General features: G+C 33.1%; 2 protein-coding genes across 2 annotated transcripts; one reads left to right on the top strand and one right to left on the bottom strand.

Moving 5' to 3' along the window:
* Positions 1–3: 3 nt before the first annotated feature.
* Positions 4–11,942, bottom strand: LOC134263336 (uncharacterized; the record flags this gene model as incomplete). The annotated part of the gene is made up of 26 exons (XM_062745672.1): positions 11,713–11,942; positions 10,727–11,154; positions 10,365–10,426; positions 10,027–10,133; positions 9,567–9,695; positions 9,155–9,206; positions 8,876–8,961; positions 8,488–8,625; positions 8,282–8,371; positions 8,063–8,134; positions 7,784–7,904; positions 7,216–7,371; positions 5,244–5,391; positions 4,946–5,018; positions 4,483–4,545; positions 3,986–4,012; positions 2,761–2,810; positions 2,542–2,632; positions 2,368–2,438; positions 1,996–2,128; positions 1,687–1,872; positions 1,161–1,340; positions 766–908; positions 629–674; positions 297–451; positions 4–97 (listed from the first exon to the last, which is right to left on the bottom strand). Coding segments are annotated over exons 2-26 (2,871 nt in total), but the record flags the coding sequence as incomplete, so codon positions are not given.
* A 6,540-nt stretch (positions 11,943–18,482) lies between these two features.
* LOC134263335 (zinc finger MYM-type protein 2-like) lies at positions 18,483–19,055 on the top strand. Its single transcript, XM_062745671.1, has one exon. It carries the CDS (start codon positions 18,483–18,485, stop codon positions 19,053–19,055), a length of 573 nt encoding a protein of 190 aa, XP_062601655.1.
* Positions 19,056–20,629: the final 1,574 nt, after the last annotated feature.

The raw sequence follows: 20,629 nt of genomic DNA, 5'->3' as shown, positions 1-20,629 counted from the left end.
TTCTTTCAGAGTCAGATGTAGACACATGAGACAGGTCTGTTTGTCCTCCCTGGCCTGGGACACAAATTCCACCACCCTCACGCCTACACTCTGTAAACTGGGGAAACAGTGGAGGAAATGGTTAATATCCTTAATGCTTAATTGTTTTGTACATGTATCTCTATAAATTTCACTAACATAGAATCAGTTATCACAATTGTTTTGACTCAAAACTGAATTTTTTTTTATTTCAAAGCTAAATGATATTTGCACATGTAGTTGATTATATTGTTTTTATTATCTTTCAGTGCACTTACCATTCTCTCATGTGCCTACAAATTGAAGTGTCTTCTACAAAGAGCCCAGAATAGTGGCCAATAATGGGCATCAGTGAACAAATGCTCTCCACAGGTAACTTCTGAAGGAATCTTTGTAAAGTTTGATGTGATTCACTGACAAACACTTTCTCAACCTGCCAAAGTATCAACATTTTATATTTTTTCCTCTAAGGATATAAGATATATTTAATATTCATCAAGTTCTTAAAAAAAACTTATTTCAGGAACATTAAAGACTCTGGAAAAGTGTTATGGTCAGATCCTTATATGGTATCTTGATTTATGGTAGAGCAGGCTTTATTCAATTTTACCTGTTTGGCACATTGAAACTTGTTCTCTGGTTTGACCAAACAACAACTGAAAGATAAACAACAAAATGTTATAAATTTATATCTATAAATCTTTCCAAAAATCAATGAAAAGTAAATTTTCTAATAACTAAATATACCTCAAGTATCCTTCAAAAGGAGAAGAGAAGAGCCTGATGTCTGTGCCTTGCTGTAGGAGCTCTTTGGTGATCCTGGTGTTGGGGTGGGTAAACCCAAACAGGAGCTTCCAGTACGACAAAACGGAGGCTATCTGACTTACTCTCTGGAAGACATAAATTACAAACTTCAATTAAACTATTAATCTTTATTTTTTTAAATAAAAAGTACTGGTATTGATTTTCAAAAAAATCAACTTTATAAGAAGAAGAAAAACACATTTCAGAACGTTGAATTTGTTAAAAATATTTTATGGATTACATATACAGAAAATAAGCACATTTTATCCATCCACCTCAACCCATTTTTTCTAAAACAAATCCTAAAAATCAAAAACAAATTATATAAATTGATTCACCTGGTCAGAGGGGATATCAAACTGAGCATGGGCCAGAATGATGGTGGTGGAAGCTATGACGGAGAGTCGATCATATCGGGATCGCTGTACCAGTTTGTCTAGGCTGGGGAGACGGGAGGGAACCTGACGGGTAACACTGGACACTATCCCCTGTATGATCTCACGACAGGAATCCTCATGCTAGGAAAAGAAAAGATAACCTCAGATATATTAAGAATGTGTGTATGTTGTAAAAGATATAAAAGCGTATGAATGATATATTTTCTATGAAACTACTTACAAGTACATCTAGAATGTAAATAGAAGTAGGACTAGTCACCAAACCTAGGCATTTTTTTCAAACTCCAAAAGTTGAATTATAGGATACTTAAGAGGAAGATTTTAATGACTTTGGAAGTCTTGCAGGATCATGGTAAAAAAAACTGATTACAATAAAATAAATTCAAATACCTACACTGTGATCAATTTCATGCAGTAAAACATAACTTAGTCTATAATTTTCTGATTTCCTCATTTGACACCATACCTGCCAGGTGGAGGGTGGTCTCTGTAGGAGCGGGGTCAGACGGATACAATGGAGTATAGACTCCTGTAGCAGCATGACTGCAGCATAGGTCAGCAGACTGGGAGTAGAGGACAGGTGGGTCTGCCAGATCTCCTCCAGAATACTTATGTCACACCACCGGATCACTTCAGCCAGACAAGGCAACACCTACCATTTTAGGAAAAACATTTATTTATGGCTAATAGTAGTCTGTCTTAAATCTTTGACCTGTGAGGGAGCAAAATTTGTTGTGAGTATAACCCTTTTATTTGACCTGGGCTACAACTATACCTGTTTTGTGATTCGCCTAAGCTCCCATTGTGAATCTGCCAGGCTCTCTATGGTCTGCAGAAGGATTCGGGTGAGAGTGTGCTTCAGAGGAGTTAACTGCACCCTGACCATCCAATCCTCCTCTGTGGTGGTCCTTAAAATCATAGGAAGTTATGAACATATTACAACTGTAAATACATTATATATGGAAAGGGGGATAGATAAGTTTTTATATTCTTATTTCTGTTTGCCCCTCCAAAAATACCAAGCAGCCCCTGCAGGTTTATTTCAATTTAAAAATAGACAAGAATTTAAAATTGCAATTAAAAAGAATAGGTGTCGATCATTTTAAAAATCATATACAAAACGTGAACTGAAGCAACTACAACTTACTTGTTACCAAGGGTTTCCACTAGATTTTGGTAGAAAGTGTCATTCTTTAGCTGTTGACTGACATGTGGATGCTGAAAAAAGGAATTGATAAGTAGTTTATTTGAATTTTTTAACAAAAATTTTCTTTTAATAGTACTTTGTTTCATAGGTTCTTCTGTCCTGTGAAGAACATACCTTGTTGTTAGCTAAATCTATACTCTGTAATTGAGTTAAGATAGATAGGGGGGTGTATCGTGAGATTCTTCCTCCTCCATGGTCCCCATTCCTAAAAATAAAAATTAAGTTAACATGTGAATAAAATTTACAGTTACCACAGGAACTCAAAAATGATCCATAGATTTCCTCGTAACAGCTTTCCAGTATATGTAGTTAACATTACTAGTTAAATCTTACATTTTCTCGTAGCCCAGGACCTTCAGTCCTCCTTCACTCTTGAATTGCACCTGTGGATGAGTAAGAAAGATGATGTCATTAAATTCATCAGAATATATTTCACTGCAAATACTACAATATTCTTACAATACAAAAAGTGACCACTCAGTAGTGTAAATGCAAAGTTTGCAAAAATTAGCATATATATTGTACAGTATTCAAATATATACTTAATTTTTTACACGGACAGGAACTCTAAGCCTAAATTTTGACAATTCAATAAGGCTACATGAATAAAATGATGGACATTTTTAAAAAAATCCATGATCATCCAATTGCAGATTAACGGTAGTTCAAACATACATGCCAAATCACAGCAAAATTAAATCAGTAAATGCATGCTTAGTACTCATATTTAATACCATCATCATTTACATAAGCATCAAACTGTTAATAAAATGATCAATAAATGTGTTATAGTACATGTACAATTAAAAATTTTTAAAAGTCCTTCAGACTTATTAAAAAATTAAAAATTTTAAGTTAATTTTTTGAGATAATTGTCGTAAGTTTATTTCTGATGTTTGCAGATATTAATCCTTTATCCATGAATTTATGTGTGGTTAGGTTGTTCCTCAATTCTTCATACAAAAAATCTATTTTAAAATTCTTTTCCCTTCCTTTTGGGAATTGACTTCTGCAACAAAGTCATGCATGCAACTCATTTCTGTATGTAACAATAAAATCTATATTTAACTGAAGCATGCTCATTTTCATTCTTTGCCAACCTGTGAAAAGGTGCAATTAGCCCATTCATTAAGGGTAGAAAGGTGCAAACAGATAAGAGCATGTATCTTTGAAAATCTTTTGATACAACATGTAGTTCTCACAATATCTTCATGCAGTAAATAAACGAAATTTCTAATGTGCAAGACTTGGCAAGAAAGTTTCTTTAACGAGAAGTATGATCCTTAAAACAGATTCCTCTGACATACATGTCAATGTTCATTGATTTCACTTACTGGTCTGCTCTCTCTCTCTCTCTCTCTCTCTCTCTCTCTATCTCTCTCTCTCTCTCTCTCTCTCACACACATATTGGTATTCTTTTTTTGTTAAAATGTGACAAAGCAAGGATATAGAACAAAAAAAAAGGCAGGAGTTAACTGCATCTAAAATTCTACAAAAATTAAAAGTCAATGCAAAAAATTATCTGGCTATATACAGGTAAACGTGTAATGTATTCTACCTTCCTGTACAGCATTCTCTTCATTTGCTGATAATATACAACTCACATTATACACTGTACACTACATCTACCACCCAGTGAAAAACTATGAATGAGTATATAAATACATATATGTATTTTACACTCTATTAGTCTATCCAAACTGGCAATATGTGGCAACTATAATTCTATAAAATTAATGTAGTTCTCATTTTGTATAAAATTTCAAAAAGTCTAAAACTACATATATTGAATATTTATCTAAATCCTGACAATTTTTAAAATTTTAAACACATTAATGTTGCTAAAAGTCAGATAATAATAAAACAAATGCAAACAAGCAGGTTAATTAGTAAAAATTGTAATAGATATGATTAATAACTGAAAATGGCAAGCACACCACTGTCCCTAAAATATTCTTCAGTATATATTTTGGTACCATTTAGGAGAAGGATGTTTTAGGGACTGTAGAGAGATCCAAAATAAAATAGGAAGAATAAGATGAAATCGTAACTTACTGGTAAGGATTGCTCTGAGGTAGAGTCATGGAACACAGAGTGTACTTTATCAAACTCAGCTGCCTGTAAACATGGTGAAGCAAAATGTAACAGAAATAATGTATTCTGAATCACATAAAATACTGTAGATTCCTTATTTTTCGCGAGTACTTATCGCGAATGGGCTTTTTAACGTCAAATCGCGAGAATAATAATTCGTGAATGGACGGTTGGTTAAAAGATTTTACATACATCTAAGCACCATAAAAATAAAGGCGAGCAATTTTATTTCGCGTGTGTTGCTTCATGCGAAATTATGCGATAAATAATTCCACGCGTATATTTAGGAATCTACAGTACTCAGTACATGCACCTGAGCTTTTTCTTTTTTAACTCAAATCAAGTATAAATGTCAATGTCACAAAATTGTAATTTGTTTAATATATATAAATTAGCTTCAAAATGCCAAGGCATAAACACTTACACAAGATACACTGTGAGTTCTCTCGTGTTCTTTAACTGTCTGCTCTGGAATATTATCTTCTTCATCTGACAGCCTTCAATGAGAAAAATGAATTTTTTTAAAGAAAAAAAAAACTTGATAATTGCGAAATATATTTTTTAAGATAAATATCATTAAGATAAGATCCCATTCTATATAACAATAAAATTTCAAAAGCATTCAATGTATTGATATTGTACCATATTTATTGATATAAGGACAAAATTTTAAATTGAAAATTTAATAATAATTAACTAATTATTAATATTTTATCGCATACTGTTCAACATCAGTGTTTTGTCTCCTGAGCTGTGAGGATGCCGCCGGACCAAACGTATAGAGCCAGTGATTCTTAATGAAGAACTTCATGATGAGTTCATAAGCTAGTAATCTCCCTTCCCTACTCTCCCAGGCATCCAGCAAGAATCCTAATCCCAAAGGAAGAGAGAAAAATGTTATTTAACTATTTTTCTATAGAAGGACAAATCAAGTAGAATGATGTGTTGTTGACAGCTTAGTTTCTGAATTATTGACAACTTTAAAGGCTGAGCGTGAATAGCTAGAGAGTTTCTTATGTAGAACAATGAATAGTTTTTGTTTATCTTTTAAAAATTTGGAATAATAGTTAATGCATGCACTTAGAACAAGAGGACCATGGGCCACATCGCTCACCTGAGAAGCTTTGACCATTCTGTTCTTTACCAGATTTCCCCCTTGTTATACATAATGCATCCCCACCCTACCCCACTAATCATAATTTAGACATTTTGAAATCTACACTACCCCATGATCCTTCCATGGGCACATATGTTTCAGCTTTTTTGGCCCAGTGGTTCCTGAGAACAAGATTTTCAAAGATTTTTCCTATATATTTCTATGTAAAACTTTGATTCCCTATAATGGCCCCGCCCTTCAGAATTTAGAATTTACACTACCCAAGAATGCTTCCACATAAGCTTCACTTTTTCTGGCCCAGTGGTTCTTGAGAAGAAGATTTTCAAAGATTTTTCCTATATATTTCTATATAAAACTTTGATTCCCCATTGTGGCCCCGCCCTTCCCCCGGGGGTTATTATTTGAACAACTTAGAATCTACATTATACCAGGATGCTTCCACATAAGTTTCAGCTTTTCTGGCCCAGTGGTTCTTGAGAAGAAGATTTTCAAAGATTTTTCCTATATATTTCTATGCAAAACTTTGATTCCCCATTGTGGCCCCGTCCCTCCCCCGGGGGTCATGATTTGAACAATTTAGAATCTACACTATACCAGGATGCTTCCACATAAGTTTCAGCTTTTCTGGCCCAGTGGTTCTTGAGAAGAAGATTTTCAAAGATTTTTCCTATATATTTCTATGTAAAACTTCGATACCCCATTGTGGCCCTGCCTTTCCCCCGGGGGTCATGATTTGAACACTTTGGAATCTACACTATACCAGGATGCTTCCACATAAGTTTCAGCTTTTCTGGCCCAGTGGTTCTTGAGAAGAAGATTTTCAAAGATTTTTCCTAGATATTTCTATATAAAACTTTGATTCCCCATTGTGGCCCCGCCCTTCCCCCGGGGGTCATTATTTGAAGAATTTAGAATCTACATTATACCAGGATGCTTCAACATAAGTTTCAGCTTTTCTGGCTCAATGGTTCTTGAGAAGAAGATTTTCAAAGATTTTTTCCTATATATTTCTATGTAAAACTTTGATTCCCCATTGTGGCCCCGCCCTTCCCCCGGGGGTCATGATGTGAACAATTTAGAATCTACACTAAACCAGGATGCTTCCACATAAGTTTCAGCTTTTCTGGCCCAGTGGTTCTTGAGAAGAAGATTTTTTAATGACACAACCCTATTTTTGTCTTTTCTTGATTATCTCCCCTTGCGAGGTAATATGTCCCTTCATTTTAACAATTTAAATTCCCCTTCATCCAAGAATGCTTTGTACCAAGTTTGGTCAAAATTGGCCCAGTGGTTCTTGAGAAGAAGTCGAAAATGCGAAAAGTTTACAGACGGACAGACAGACGGACAGACAGACAGCTAGACAGACGGACGGACGACGGACAAAATGTGATCAGAAAAGCTCACTTGAGCCTTCGGCTCAGGTGAGCTAATAAAGGCAAAACATATGTCATTTTTTGATATGTCAGAAAATTCCCTTTTCTTCTATTTCGAGGCTATTTTTTCAAAACTGAATCCATACCAAACTCACTATCAAGGCGTTGAAAAAAAATAACTTATACTGTATTATGAATTCCTACCCTTCTCACTATTGACTGATGCCCTTATATGACTAGAACAGCCTTGGTCTGTTGTTTTTTCCTCCCTCTGTAATATGTCTGTATTAGGGATCCAGCCCTGAATGAGAGACTGCAGAAGTAGACTGACCAGAACCGCGCAATGGCTGCATTTAGACACTGAAAATAAAAAATTGTTTGAAAATTTATCATGAGATATAAGTACACAAGGAATCCATTCTTTATATCTAATAGATAAATTGTACATGTATTTTATAAAAATATAAACTACATTTCCATCGTGACCTATTTCTTTTATGAGTTTGTCAACTGATCAAGCATCCACAGATGTACATGCATGTTCATAATTCTTATTAACCTTTCCTTGCTGGAAGATATGGGATCAATATACATATTGACAGTGACAAATTCTAGCCATTTTCTTGGCAATTTACTTCCCTTTGCAAAGTCTACTGCATGTTAGGCAAAGATGGTGCACAGTTCTTAGTTATGATAACTTAATGATTTGTCGCATCAAGGAATTTTTCCTATTGAATAAACAGTTATCTAAACACTTTATACAGAGACATACCTAGGTATTTAAACAAAGAGCTGGCAGCTTGTCGGACTGTAGAGGCAGGATGAGACAGATACAGCAAGAAAGCGTTGATGTAGGTCGGCCAGTTGGACAGCATCATTTGTAGAGGCAACACCTGTGGATATAGCATAGACTAAAATTCTGAATCTCTTGATCACACAGCTTTCTATATCAATGTTTTGTATTCACAAAATTAAATCCCTATGAAAGTTTTCTTATTTTTCAAATGTCATAATACATGTATAATCTTAAAAATTTAGAAATCTACAGTACCTTGATGATTGACAAGCACACATTCAGCAAACCTTCAGCTGCATAAGCATCAAGGAATTTTATAGGCAAGTTCTACAAAGTAAAGAAACATAGTCAGTATCTGATATTAATAAACCTATAGATATTGTGTTTATGATAATCTTGGTTTTTACTTTTTTTTCAAAACCAATTTTTTCAAAAATATTTAAAGTGAAATATGAATATCCTTATATGGCTTACAATTGATTGCACAGGGCTGAGAATATTTTCTGGTCCAAGGACCTCTTTCAAAAGTTGCTCTGTAACTTGCTCAAAAGTTGAAAATGCCTCCTGTAAAACATATAAAGTTTATTCAGCTGAAATACAAATCCAATGATTGAGTTAATTTAAGACTGAAATAATGGAAAAGTTGAGTGTTAAATGAACTACAACCAAGCCTGCTATACCTTGACATCACAACAAGATATGTAAGTGGACAATGCCTTGGCCGCATGTTCTCGAATGGTCAGTTGTGGATGATACAATAATTTAAAGACAACAGTGTGAATCTTCTCTGATATAAAATTTGGCACAGGTGGGATATCCTGAATTTCAATAGGATATATATTAATTCAATAGCTCTAAAATTTCAATATTTTAACATTTAAACCATTTATAATAGGTGAAATTCAAAATTTAAGGTCTACATTTTGGCTAAAATGTTTGAAGTTACCCTCATATGCATTTGCAGTGAAAAAAGTGATATTTTACGATTTGCCAAATCTAAGACATAATATAGTTTTTAACAATATTGGTTTCAGACAAATAAGCATTTAATACATATTGATAGCATACCAGTGACTGAATGTTCAGACAAAACTGTGGAGTGGTGGATCTAGATTCTGCTTTCTCTGTGTATTGTTGGACAATAGAATTGATACCTGCAGTACATTTAACAAAAAAATTAAATTATAAAACACCACAGAGGGAATTCTTGTAAATAATACAGTTATACAATAAATAATTCATATTTTATTTCATCCAATAATTTTAATTATCTTTATTCAAAAAACTTAAAAAGTAATTGAAACATTTAATAACATCATTCCTATGAACTTCATCTAATGATTTTACCCATTATAGCACCTTCAACAGTCTGCCATTGGGAAGTTTCAGAGACACAGAGCTGAAGAGATAAAACTCATATCAAATTCATGTGGTAAATGACTAACATTAAATTCATGTGGTAAATGACTCTTATTACATTCATGTGATATAGAACTCACAATACATCCACGTGGTATAGAACTCACATTACATTCATGTGGTATAGAACTTACAATACATCCATTTGGTATAGAACTCACATTACATTCATGTGGTATAGAACTCATAATACATCCATGTGGCATAGAACTCACATTACATTCATGTGGGATAGACATCATATCACATACAAATGGGATGAAACTTATGTTACATTCATATAACACGCACATTAAGAGTTCCCTTTACTTAAATATGACTTCTCTGAAAATATAAATACCTTTACAAGCTCCTGAAAAATTTTCTCTTGGTCAACAAGGGGAAGATATGCTACAATTGGCCCTAAATTTTTGGCACAGGAATTTCGTATTGCTGACCAAACATCTGTTAATGCTGATATGATTAGCCTCTAAAGATAAACATTAAAAAAAATCAATGAAGTCTGGTCATCTTTTAATGTAAAGTTGCATGATTATAATATTGGTTATATTTTTATATTCTTTTCTTCATTTTTTACAAATATATCCTATAAGTATCAATGCATTATTTCATTTCAGTGTCTTGTTGCTTTTTTTTTTAAATAAAAATCCAATAAAAAAAGGAGACAAATGATCATAAATTATTAATCATAACCAAAAATAAGTGAACAGAAAATTTAAAATCACATAAATATACTGGTAATAGGTATAAACTAGCAGCATTTCAGAACATGAAAGGACATAATATACATATTATCAAACCTGAATCAATGGAATATGCTCAAAATCCTGAAGTTCCTCTTTATGTTCTTTTATCCAGGCCATAAAATGAATAATTGTTCTATTTCGGACAACATGCACATCAGAAACTGAAACACAAATCAGGAAAAATATGATGGCGGTATATAGAAAAGCGTAAACTGCTCCAACCTAGGTTATACATGTACAAGTATAACTTGAGTAGGTATTAATTTCATTCCTTATTATTTAATTTCATATCATTAAGTGTGCAAAGTGACAATTATTTCCCTTCAAAAATGCCTATAAATTGGACATATTTTAAATGTAATGTTGTGCGGATTGAAAGGTTTTCTGCTTACCCTGCTTCATTGTGTACTCAAATGCCTGGACCAACTGCAAAGAGAGTGGCTGCTGATTATACCTGTAAAGAATAAATAAAGATTTGCCTAACACCTGAATTCAATGCAACATGCTTCTAGTTAAAAACTATGCTTATTATAAGCAGTGTTTTCCCTTTGAACCAACTATCAGCCATACTGATTGCTTCAATTGACAAAAATGCTGTGTTGAAATTTAAAAAATCTAAATTTAATATTGTAAGGTCCATTGATATCTCAGCCCATAGCCTGTTACAACTGATCTCTAACCCTGAACTCTGAAATAAAGGGAAAACACTGCTTATTTCCTAAATACATGTATATATTCTTCACCTCTTGCTTACCATTTAATAATATTATCAAGGAGATCATTTAGCACTGCTTTCACATGTCCATCACTGGCCTCCAGTGTTGTCCCAGTGCTGGACATCCTTCTGACCCGTCTCGTCCCATCTATCCCTGCTTCTGACCATCCATACCTTCTATCAAACACATAACAAGTTAACTTATTGAGAACATCATCATTGGAAATAAGGGCCACTAGCTGAGACTCATGGTTCGAGGAAGACACTTCTCCATACACATGGTGATTTCCATCCCCTTTCTGGAACCCCTTCCCTGTGTCATCAAGGTTGGACAGATGCTTGTGGATGGATTTCAGCATGAGTTGTTCCTCTGTAGAGGATTTGGCTGATAATAATGCAGTGGCACTGCTGAAAAGTCCATCAGCACCTGATGTCATATTTGATTTGAGATGATCATCCTTATATCTCTGCAGGATATAATAAGCAAATGTATCAATAAATAACAATCTCATCTTTGTTTAGTCTGCTATACTCAATATGCAGTCTCCAAAGAAAATTTAGGATACACTAAATTCTAATTTGAATAATCAAACACAACTGATTTACTAATTACATGTAGTCACTAATTGTGCTAAATGGTAATTGGACTTTGCAAATGCACTTCAGGTTAGAACATGCTCATAGTATTTAAATATTAAACTCCCTGCTGAGATATCAAAACTTATCATTGGGATTGAATGTGTGAAACACAAATTATTTACCTATTTCTGTGTTTATCTTAAATTAAAGTCACAACTTTTTGTTCTAATGGATTGATATATTATTGTTTAGGTTTTCCTCTTTGGTTTTAAAATTTGAGTAATGAATCCACATAAAATTAAAATAAAGCACAATTCTAAGATGATCTTTAGTGTTTTCAAGTTATATGATTGTTCTTGTAAAAAGTTCAGTCATACAATGAACTCGTGAATTTAAGGAATTTTAAAAAATGAGTACGACACAGCAAATAACAGTGAAAATATTACCCAAGAGTCCTCCGAGAAAATTCGGTAAAATATTAGGTTGTTATAGACGCTTTCAATCCTTGTGCAAGATTGAGACGCAATTGTTTTGGTGCCTTTTGGCAATTTTTACAATCACTAACATGTAAATGCAACTTAAATGTCAAAATATTTTCCCAAAGCATTGCAGTTTTGATCGAAGTGATAGCCGATATTTTACGTTCCGAACTCCTTTCGAAAATATGCAGGCTCCATTTTGTGACGTCAGTCAGGAATGTCGATCCCGACTTTTTATCTCGAGAAATAACTTCACACGGGTGTGCTGTAAGAAATATAAAGCCTTGATCAGATTAATTTCAAATTAATTTTTATGCCTCTGTTATTGAAAAAATTGGGGTATATAGTTTCAGCCCTGTCCGTCAAAAAAAAAAATTTTAAAATTCCAATTCCCAAAGCCTTATAAATTTAATAAGTTGTATCTTTTTAAGGGTCATTTACAAAACAATGTTTTAAGTACCAAATTTGAAAACAGAATTTTTATTTATAGTATTACATTTTTTTAATGAAGAAAATGTTAGAAGAAAGATACTCTTCGCATATGTTTTTGTTTTTTTTTTTACAACCACATACAGCATTGTGATAACCTGACTAAGGAAGCAGTGCTTTAAATATGATGGTTTCTAACATGATTTTAATAGGTATGATACTAAATATTATTTTCATACTCGCCTTATATTTTAAATTTTATGTTGTGTTAATGAATTATTATACTCTTTCTGTTCTCTGTGTTGAAACACCTGTACCTCTAATGTTATATTGTTGTTCATAAACTCAATATTAGAAATTTTAAATTTTCTTGGTGAAATTTATAGCAGAGGGTCGGAATCCTTTAATTGAATTTGAAATTTGGATTAAAATCTACATTTTTATTATTTAGTTTTCTGAAAAAAAGTTTTAAAAACCAGACTGCATGCAAGTGATTGTTTTTGATTCACAAATCTTTCATATTTGCTATTTTTACTTAATGTTCTCTTTGATGTGAATCAAAATTATATCGAAGCACAGTTTGACAAACTTATACATATTGCTTATTTTTATTAATTGAACAGCTAGTTTGGGTATGCGAAAACGTTTAGGAAAAAATGAGCACCCTCTTTAACTGATAAGTGCATGGATTTTTTTCTTTTGCAAGGAATGAACAAAAAATAACTGCACTCTTTTGCACTAGAACATAATACTATGTCCGTCAAAAAATACGTCCAATTTCATTTTACACGGTTTTATTGGAAAAGATGAAATCTCAGTATTTTTTTCTAATTCTTATTCATTTGAAAAAGAAACTGTATGGAATATAAATATATTTTCATTTTACATTTTTGGGGTATGATCGATCTCTAAATGAATCTATATTAACATGTCAGTTATTATGTCGAGCGATTCAATCATTGCGATGAATTAAGTTCTCATCAAACAACAGTTACTTTTGCTGAAATTTATATCGGAAACTGATTTGAGCATACTATGCAAAACATCCAGAGAAAATTTTATGTTGAATCAAGTTCTTTCATTTACAAGCTAATCAATTCTTCTTTTAAATAAAGATAAACAATGAATTGCATTGCACTGATTAACGTACTGTCTATTCAAAACAAACGTGGTAAATATTTAATTCAACAACAACTTTGTGAAAATTGTGTTAAAAACGTACGCTGTTTCCATCCTAGTGTTCTTCATTAAAATAAATATATACAGACTAAACGGAACACGTTTGTCAATAATTACTCGATAGATTTGATAAGATTGTTCTCTTACTATATGCATTTAGAATTTAGAAATGATCATATCGATACTTTATAATAAAATTACATTTTGTTTCTTTGTTGCACTTGCCCGGGTAGTCAAAACAGTGTAAATTCAAACGTTTGACTTATGAGTTTACGTTTAGAGTCTCAATCAAGCAAAGCACCAATATGCTTTGTATAACAATCAACGCAATTTTCAATCCTGCCCTGTGGCAACGCACTTTGAAAAAATTACGCACTTTGAAAAAAATTTTCAAAGTGCGTTAAAATTGGGACAAAATCAACGCACTTTGAATTTTTTTTCAAAGTGCGTTAAATTTGGGACCAACTCAACGCACTTTGAAAAAATTTTTCAAAGTGCGTTAAGAGTCTACATCAATATATTTTACCATGGAGACACTTAACGCACTTTGAAAAAAAAAATCATATTTTAGTAATGGAAAGATTTTATTTGTTATTTATCTTTCAAAAAACTTATGAATTGATTAACTCCCGTCGAAAAAAGGAGAAGACAGGTATAAGATCCCTCAGTCCAAATCTTTATCTTTTGAATACATAGGTGTCGGTAACAAACGGGGGAGGGGAGCAATAAACCCAAAAAGGGTAAGCTGCATTTTCAATGCTTATACGATGTATATATATTTTTCCAGAATAAGTGGGGGGCTAAGCCCCTCCTCCCCTGGCCCATTGCCCGGTCTCGATGTCTATGCTATACTCAAAACATTTATATAATTATGTATTTACCTAACTGGTATGACGTTGAAAACTTTCAATATTAAATGAGTTAATTAAAACAGGTAAAAACTAGAAATATTGAAGTACAGTAAAACGTATGAGAGAGAAAGAATTTTATTTGTTTTGAACAATCAAATTGCCCCCTTTCTATTATGATAAATGCTAAGTTGCTTTAAGCTGTCCACTGTTAGTGCCCCCTTTACATCTTTACGTATACTTATCAAAGACTAGAATTTAAAGAAAAAAAAATTAATGGTCTTAAACAATCGTCACTCTTTTTTTCAAGACCCTTTTCCCTTTTATTTTATCAAAACCTCAAATATTTAAAACGTCAACTTCTCAGGTCCTGAAGTGACTTCATCTTAAAAAAAAGTCATCCATCCAGGATCTGTTATTTATCATACCGATTATTTGTAAGAATATTGATCAATCTACATTTTTTTTCAAAGTGCGTCAATATGGTCGATATCAACGCACTTTGAAAAAAATTAATTTTTTCAAAGTGCGTTATAGCTTGGTCCCAAATTTAAAGCTGAACACTTCTCATGAATAGGCACTGTCAGACGGGTATATAAACCGTTCGCTTTCTTTACACCCGATTGCACACTCGAAACGTGTGGCCGACATGTAGTACTCCTTTCGTGGTTTTAGATTTTTTGCGTTTATTTCTTGTTTTTATGTGCATTTTCTGTTTGTAAATAATGTTTTTACCTGTATTTTCAATGAAACTTTTGTCCTGTTTTGGAATAAATACGTAAAATTTTATAATTTCATCGAGATTGAGTAGGACGTTTTGTAAGATGTACGTCTACACTCGTCGGATTTCTACAGTGAAATACATTGAACTGAAGAGCGATCTGCTCCTTATATACGAGTTGTAGGGAGAGCGTTGAAGAACGGGAAATATGGCGGACTATGCCTATTTACGAGTAGTGTTCAGCTTTAACGCACTTTGAAAAACATTTTCAAAGTGCGTTGTAACACTGCCTGCTTAGCATATTTTGTGTAGTGAGATAAACTCACCAATTTATAGAAAAGCTCTTGACACGGCAAAACTAGATTACTGAGATGTGACTATCTAAAGTCTTATATAGTATACAAGCTTGTTATCCATTAGTTTTGCCTAAACATTTGCATAATCTAAAGCAGAGAGCAAAGATCGTTTTGTCTACGTTGTTCAAAGGGCCGTAATTTGAATTATCGAACTTTTTAACAAACTTCCATTATGCAAATTTTATAACATACATTAAATCGCACAAGAAAAAATGTATATATAGGGTGTCCCTGGAAGGGTGTTTGGTGGGGGAGCAAAATAACTGTGCTTGTCCAAATACAAGTAGAATTGAATCTACTTCCACTGACAGCTACACTCTGCTGCAAAATAATAATGCATTACATTGTAATCCGGGCAAATCATCCAATCAAATTAAACTTTGTCTTTTTTTTTAATCAATTGAATTAAAAATAGGATTGAGAATTCACACTATTTTATTTATTGTTCTGAAAGAGAGTTTCAAAAACCGGACTGGATGTGATTGTTCATTCACAATTCTTTAATATATGTTCTCATTATTTGTACACTTTGAAAGGAATCAAAAATTAACAATCAGAAATTACATTGAAGGACATCACAAATAATATCGAAGGACTTTTCGACAACCTAAATATTGCTAATTTTTATTCACCAAATGACCAGTTTGGGTATGCGAAAACATTCAGAATCTTCAAATGAACACCCATCTTTGACTGGTGAGTGGATTTGTGTTTTTTTTTTTCTTTTGCGAGGAATTCATATAGCTTACCTAAAAAAAAATTTACTGCACTCTATATACTGTATATTTTGATAATTTTTTTTTTCACTGAACGACTATAGTTGGGGTATGCGGAAACATTCAGAAATTTAAATGAACACTCATCTTTGACTATACTACGTTGTTCAAAGGGCCGTAATTTGAATTATCGAACTTTTTAACAAACTTCCATTATGCAAATTTTATAACATACATTAAATCGCACAAGAAAAAATGTATATATAGGGTGTCCCTGGAAGGGTGTTTGGTGGGGGAGCAAAATAACTGTGCTTGTCCAAATACAAGTAGAATTGAATCTACTTCCACTGACAGCTACACTCTGCTGCAAAATAATAATGCATTACATTGTAATCCGGGCAAATCATCCAATCAAATTAAACTTTGTCTTTTTTTTTTAATCAATTGAATTAAAAATAGGATTGAGAATTCACACTATTTTATTTATTGTTCTGAAAGAGAGTTTCAAAAACCGGACTGGATGTGATTGTTCATTCACAATTCTTTAATATATGTTCTCATTATTTGTACACTTTGAAAGGAATCAAAAATTAACAATCAGAAATTACATTGAAGGACATCACAAATAATATCGAAGGACTTTTCGACAACCTAAATATTGCTAATTTTTATTCACCAAATGACCAGTTTGGGTATGCGAAAACATTCAGAATCTTCAAATGAACACCCATCTTTGACTGGTGAGTGGATTTGTGTTTTTTTTTTCTTTTGCGAGGAATTCATATAGCTTACCTAAAAAAAAATTTACTGCACTCTATATACTGTATATTTTGATAATTTTTTTTTTCACTGAACGACTATAGTTGGGGTATGCGGAAACATTCAGAAATTTAAATGAACACTCATCTTTGACTATACTGAGTGGATTTTTTTTCTTTTGCAAGGAATTAATACAACTTGCCTTAAGAAGAATTTAAAAACTACTCTCCAGAAACCACAATGTAATGTCAGTTAAAAAATGAAGTCCAAATTAGTTTTACATCATTTTATTGAAAATAATAAGGTTGAATCCAACATTTTTTTTTCGATTCAGCGTTCTTTTTCAAAACAAAAATTGAAGAAAAGATTGGATGGAATAATTTAATATACATTTTAGGGTATGGCAGATCTCCGTATGAATCTAGATAAACATGTCAGCAATTATGTCGAGAGATTACTATGAAGTGCCGTATTGCTCTTCAGGGCTTAAAGAGCTGAGTTCTCGTCAAACAACAGTTACTTTTGCGGTATTTTATATCGAAACTGATTTCAGCATTATGCAGCTCTGCAGAACTGTAATCATTTGAATTAAATGAATTTATATACTAGTCTTTGACCATAACTGTAGCGTTATGGTTTTATATATTAGTCTGTGACCATCATATGGTCAAAGACTAAGATATAAAACTATAAAGCTACAGTTCTGCAGCTAAGCATTATGCAAAACATCCATGCACTTCAATACCAGTATATTGCATGCATTTTACTGCTTAACGTACAGTCTGTTTAAAACATACATGGTCAATATTTAATGCAACTACGATTTGTGAGAATTATGTTAAAAATGTAAACTATTTCCAATTTTGCCTAGTCTTCTTCCATAAAATAGACGTGGTGGAATAGATTTCTTAATAATTACTCCATAAACTTTGATAAGATTGTTCTCTTACTATATACATTTAGAATTTAGAAATGATCATATCGATACTTTATAATAAAGTTACATTTTGTTTCTTTGTTGCACTTGCCCGGGTAGTCAAACAGTGTAAATTCAAACGTTTGACTTATGAGTTCACGTTTAGAGTCTCAATCAAGCAAAGCACCAATATGCTTTGTATAACAATCGAACGCAATTTCCAATCCTGCCTGCTTAGCATTTCTTGTGTAGTGAGATAAACTCACCAACCAAAGGAAAAGCTCTTGACATGGCAAAACTAGTTTACTGAGGAGTGACTCTCTAAAGTCTGTATTGGATTTATGCCGAATACAGTTATGTATGAAAAAATATTAGACAGTTTGAGGCCCGTTAGGGCCGAAAACTGTCTGATATTTTTCCATACAGAATTGTATGAGGCATATATCGTACTTAAAACATTGCTCTCTACATTTCTCTTCATTTACCTGAGACAGTCTGATATTAAAACAAAAGTATTTATGGCCATTCCTGAATGAAAACTACTCACTGATACTAGACCCTTTATTTTCATTTGTTGATTTACCTGAGACAGTCTGATATTATAACAATAGAATTTAGACTTGATTGAAAACTACTCACTAATTCTCTGACTGAGAGTATTAGGAATCAGCTATTTTGTATTGGATAGTGGGAGTGAATAGATCTGTTTAAAATGGAGAGTGGGGACGAAATATTCTTGACTAAAACAAATTTAAACCTGAAAGCAATGGATCAGATTATGATACCGATAATCTCGTAAGTGATATTCTAGGGATGGAGAAGGAAAATACTAGTACTGCTGTGAACTTTGATTTAAACTTTGAAAACCCATCAAAAAATATCGACGATGCAACTATGCAGGGCAATTCTCGGTTTGCAGACCCGCTTTCAGAGACTGACATGAACAATCTTATCAAAAGTGCCGTTCCTCAGAATACCGAGAGGAAATCCAGATGGGCTGTAAATATTTTCACAGAATGGGCAAAAACAAGAAGTATTAAGGAACCTATTTTGTCTATGGACAATATGACCCTAAATCAATTCCTATGTGGCTTCATCACGGAAGTTAGAAACAAAGCAGGGGAACATTACCGCCCAAACACTCTCTATGAGATTATAACATCAATTCAACACTATCTACGTCAAAATGGCAAAGTTGTCAGTTTTCTCGATGATAATGAATTCCGTAAAATGAGACAAGTCCTAGATGCACGAATGAAGGAAGTGGCTAAAACAGGCTTAGGGAGTTCCCGCAGGAAAGCCGCAGGAAAGCCGAAATCATTAGTGTCGACCAAGAGAAAGGATTACTTGGCTCCGATACGCCAGCCAAATTGCTGGACACATTAGTTTTTTCTTTTGGATTAAATTTTGCATTACGGGCAGGCCAAGAACATCGAAACTTGCGAAGAGGGACCACGTCACAGCTGGAAGTGAAGGAGGACAGCAACGGCGCCCGTTATTTATTGTACACAGAGGACGTGTCCAAGACCAATTCCGGGGGGTTAAAGTCAAGGAAGCTGGATCCTAAGTGTGTGCGTGTGTATGAAGATTTTGAAAATCCTGAGAAATGTGTTGTTAATTTATACAAAAAATATGTGTCATTGTGTCCAGAAAGTGGGAAATCGGATGCCTTTTATTTAAAGGCAGAGATTTTAAGCACCGCCTTCAAAAATACCTGGTCTGGGTAGCCCTGTCAATCAAGTGTGTGAAGGTCCATCATTGGATGCTGGAACTTGATTGACATTTACTTACTGGTTCCTGTGTATACCCTGTACACCTTGTTTGGGACTCGTGGTGACCTTCTAATTAACTTTTGATCCTTTGATGTTTACTGAACATGGTATACATAAACTGTATTGCTATGTAATTTTAGATTGATAATATATGAATTTAAAATATCTTTAGTATTTTAAAGGATTATAATATAATAAGCATTTTTTTTAAAAAAAAAAAAATCCTTTGATAAATAAAACCTTTTTTTCAAATGAAATTTGAATATTAATTTTAATATGCTAAACAGTAAACCTAGATTGGAAATGTTATTGATAAGGTTCAGAGCAGCACTGCGTGATGTAATTAAATTTAAAAATAATGTTTCTAATCATGGGTCACTTATATTTTCTTTTTTATTCAGATAAGAATTTACAAGCAATTTTTTTTCGCATGTTTCATTGTGACAAAGCCTTATTAAGGTTTTGAAAATCCTAGAAATTCTTTTTAGTGAAATGTAGTTAACATGGCTCCTTTTTCGTTTAATTAATAGATGGGATTCTGGAGATGAATGAGTTATTAAAGTCTAATTTGGTTGTCACAGGAGTTTTTTTTTGTTTTTTTTTAAATTAACACATACACTAACATCTTAAATAATCTTTGTTTTAATACTTGAATTTATAGTATGTAATCATAATAATTTCATGGGTAGGGGTGTATTCAAACAGTCAAAAATAAATAAATAATTGAAAAACCTTTTTTACTACTAATTTAAAATTTTTTTCAAAACCCCCAACACAGGTAAAATTTGACATCTGGGTATTTCACTGTGTATTAAATCACTTCCTGTGTATAGGGATTAGGAGACAGATGGCCACAGGTAGACTGCTAGCCCCCAAGGCATTCACACCTGTACAGAATAAGCCCCCCCCCCTCACCTGGAATTTACCACCCGGTAAAAAATCTCTGCCTTTAAACACCCAATTTTATGTTAACGCCCCCAAAATCTACCTGATTCAAGATCAATAATTTACCGCCTGTCAATCATAAAAAAAACAATAGCTTCTGATTTGATTGACAGGTCAGCTACCTGTGCTTCTTGATGATCTGAGTTTGCCATGTTTTGAAAACAATTACCTGGTCACGCGTCAAACTCTTTCATGTACCCGCATAGTATACACGCGGGTTAGAAAACTCCAATATGTGTGAAT

Source organism: Saccostrea cucullata, unplaced genomic scaffold, assembly GCF_032062105.1.
Source record: "Saccostrea cucullata isolate Sc308-1 unplaced genomic scaffold, CSIRO_AGI_Scuc_v1 ctg11184, whole genome shotgun sequence".
Classification (NCBI taxonomy): domain Eukaryota; kingdom Metazoa; phylum Mollusca; class Bivalvia; order Ostreida; family Ostreidae; genus Saccostrea; species Saccostrea cuccullata.
Note: the sequence above shows the minus strand (reverse complement) of the source record. Positions and strands in the feature narration are given on the sequence as shown.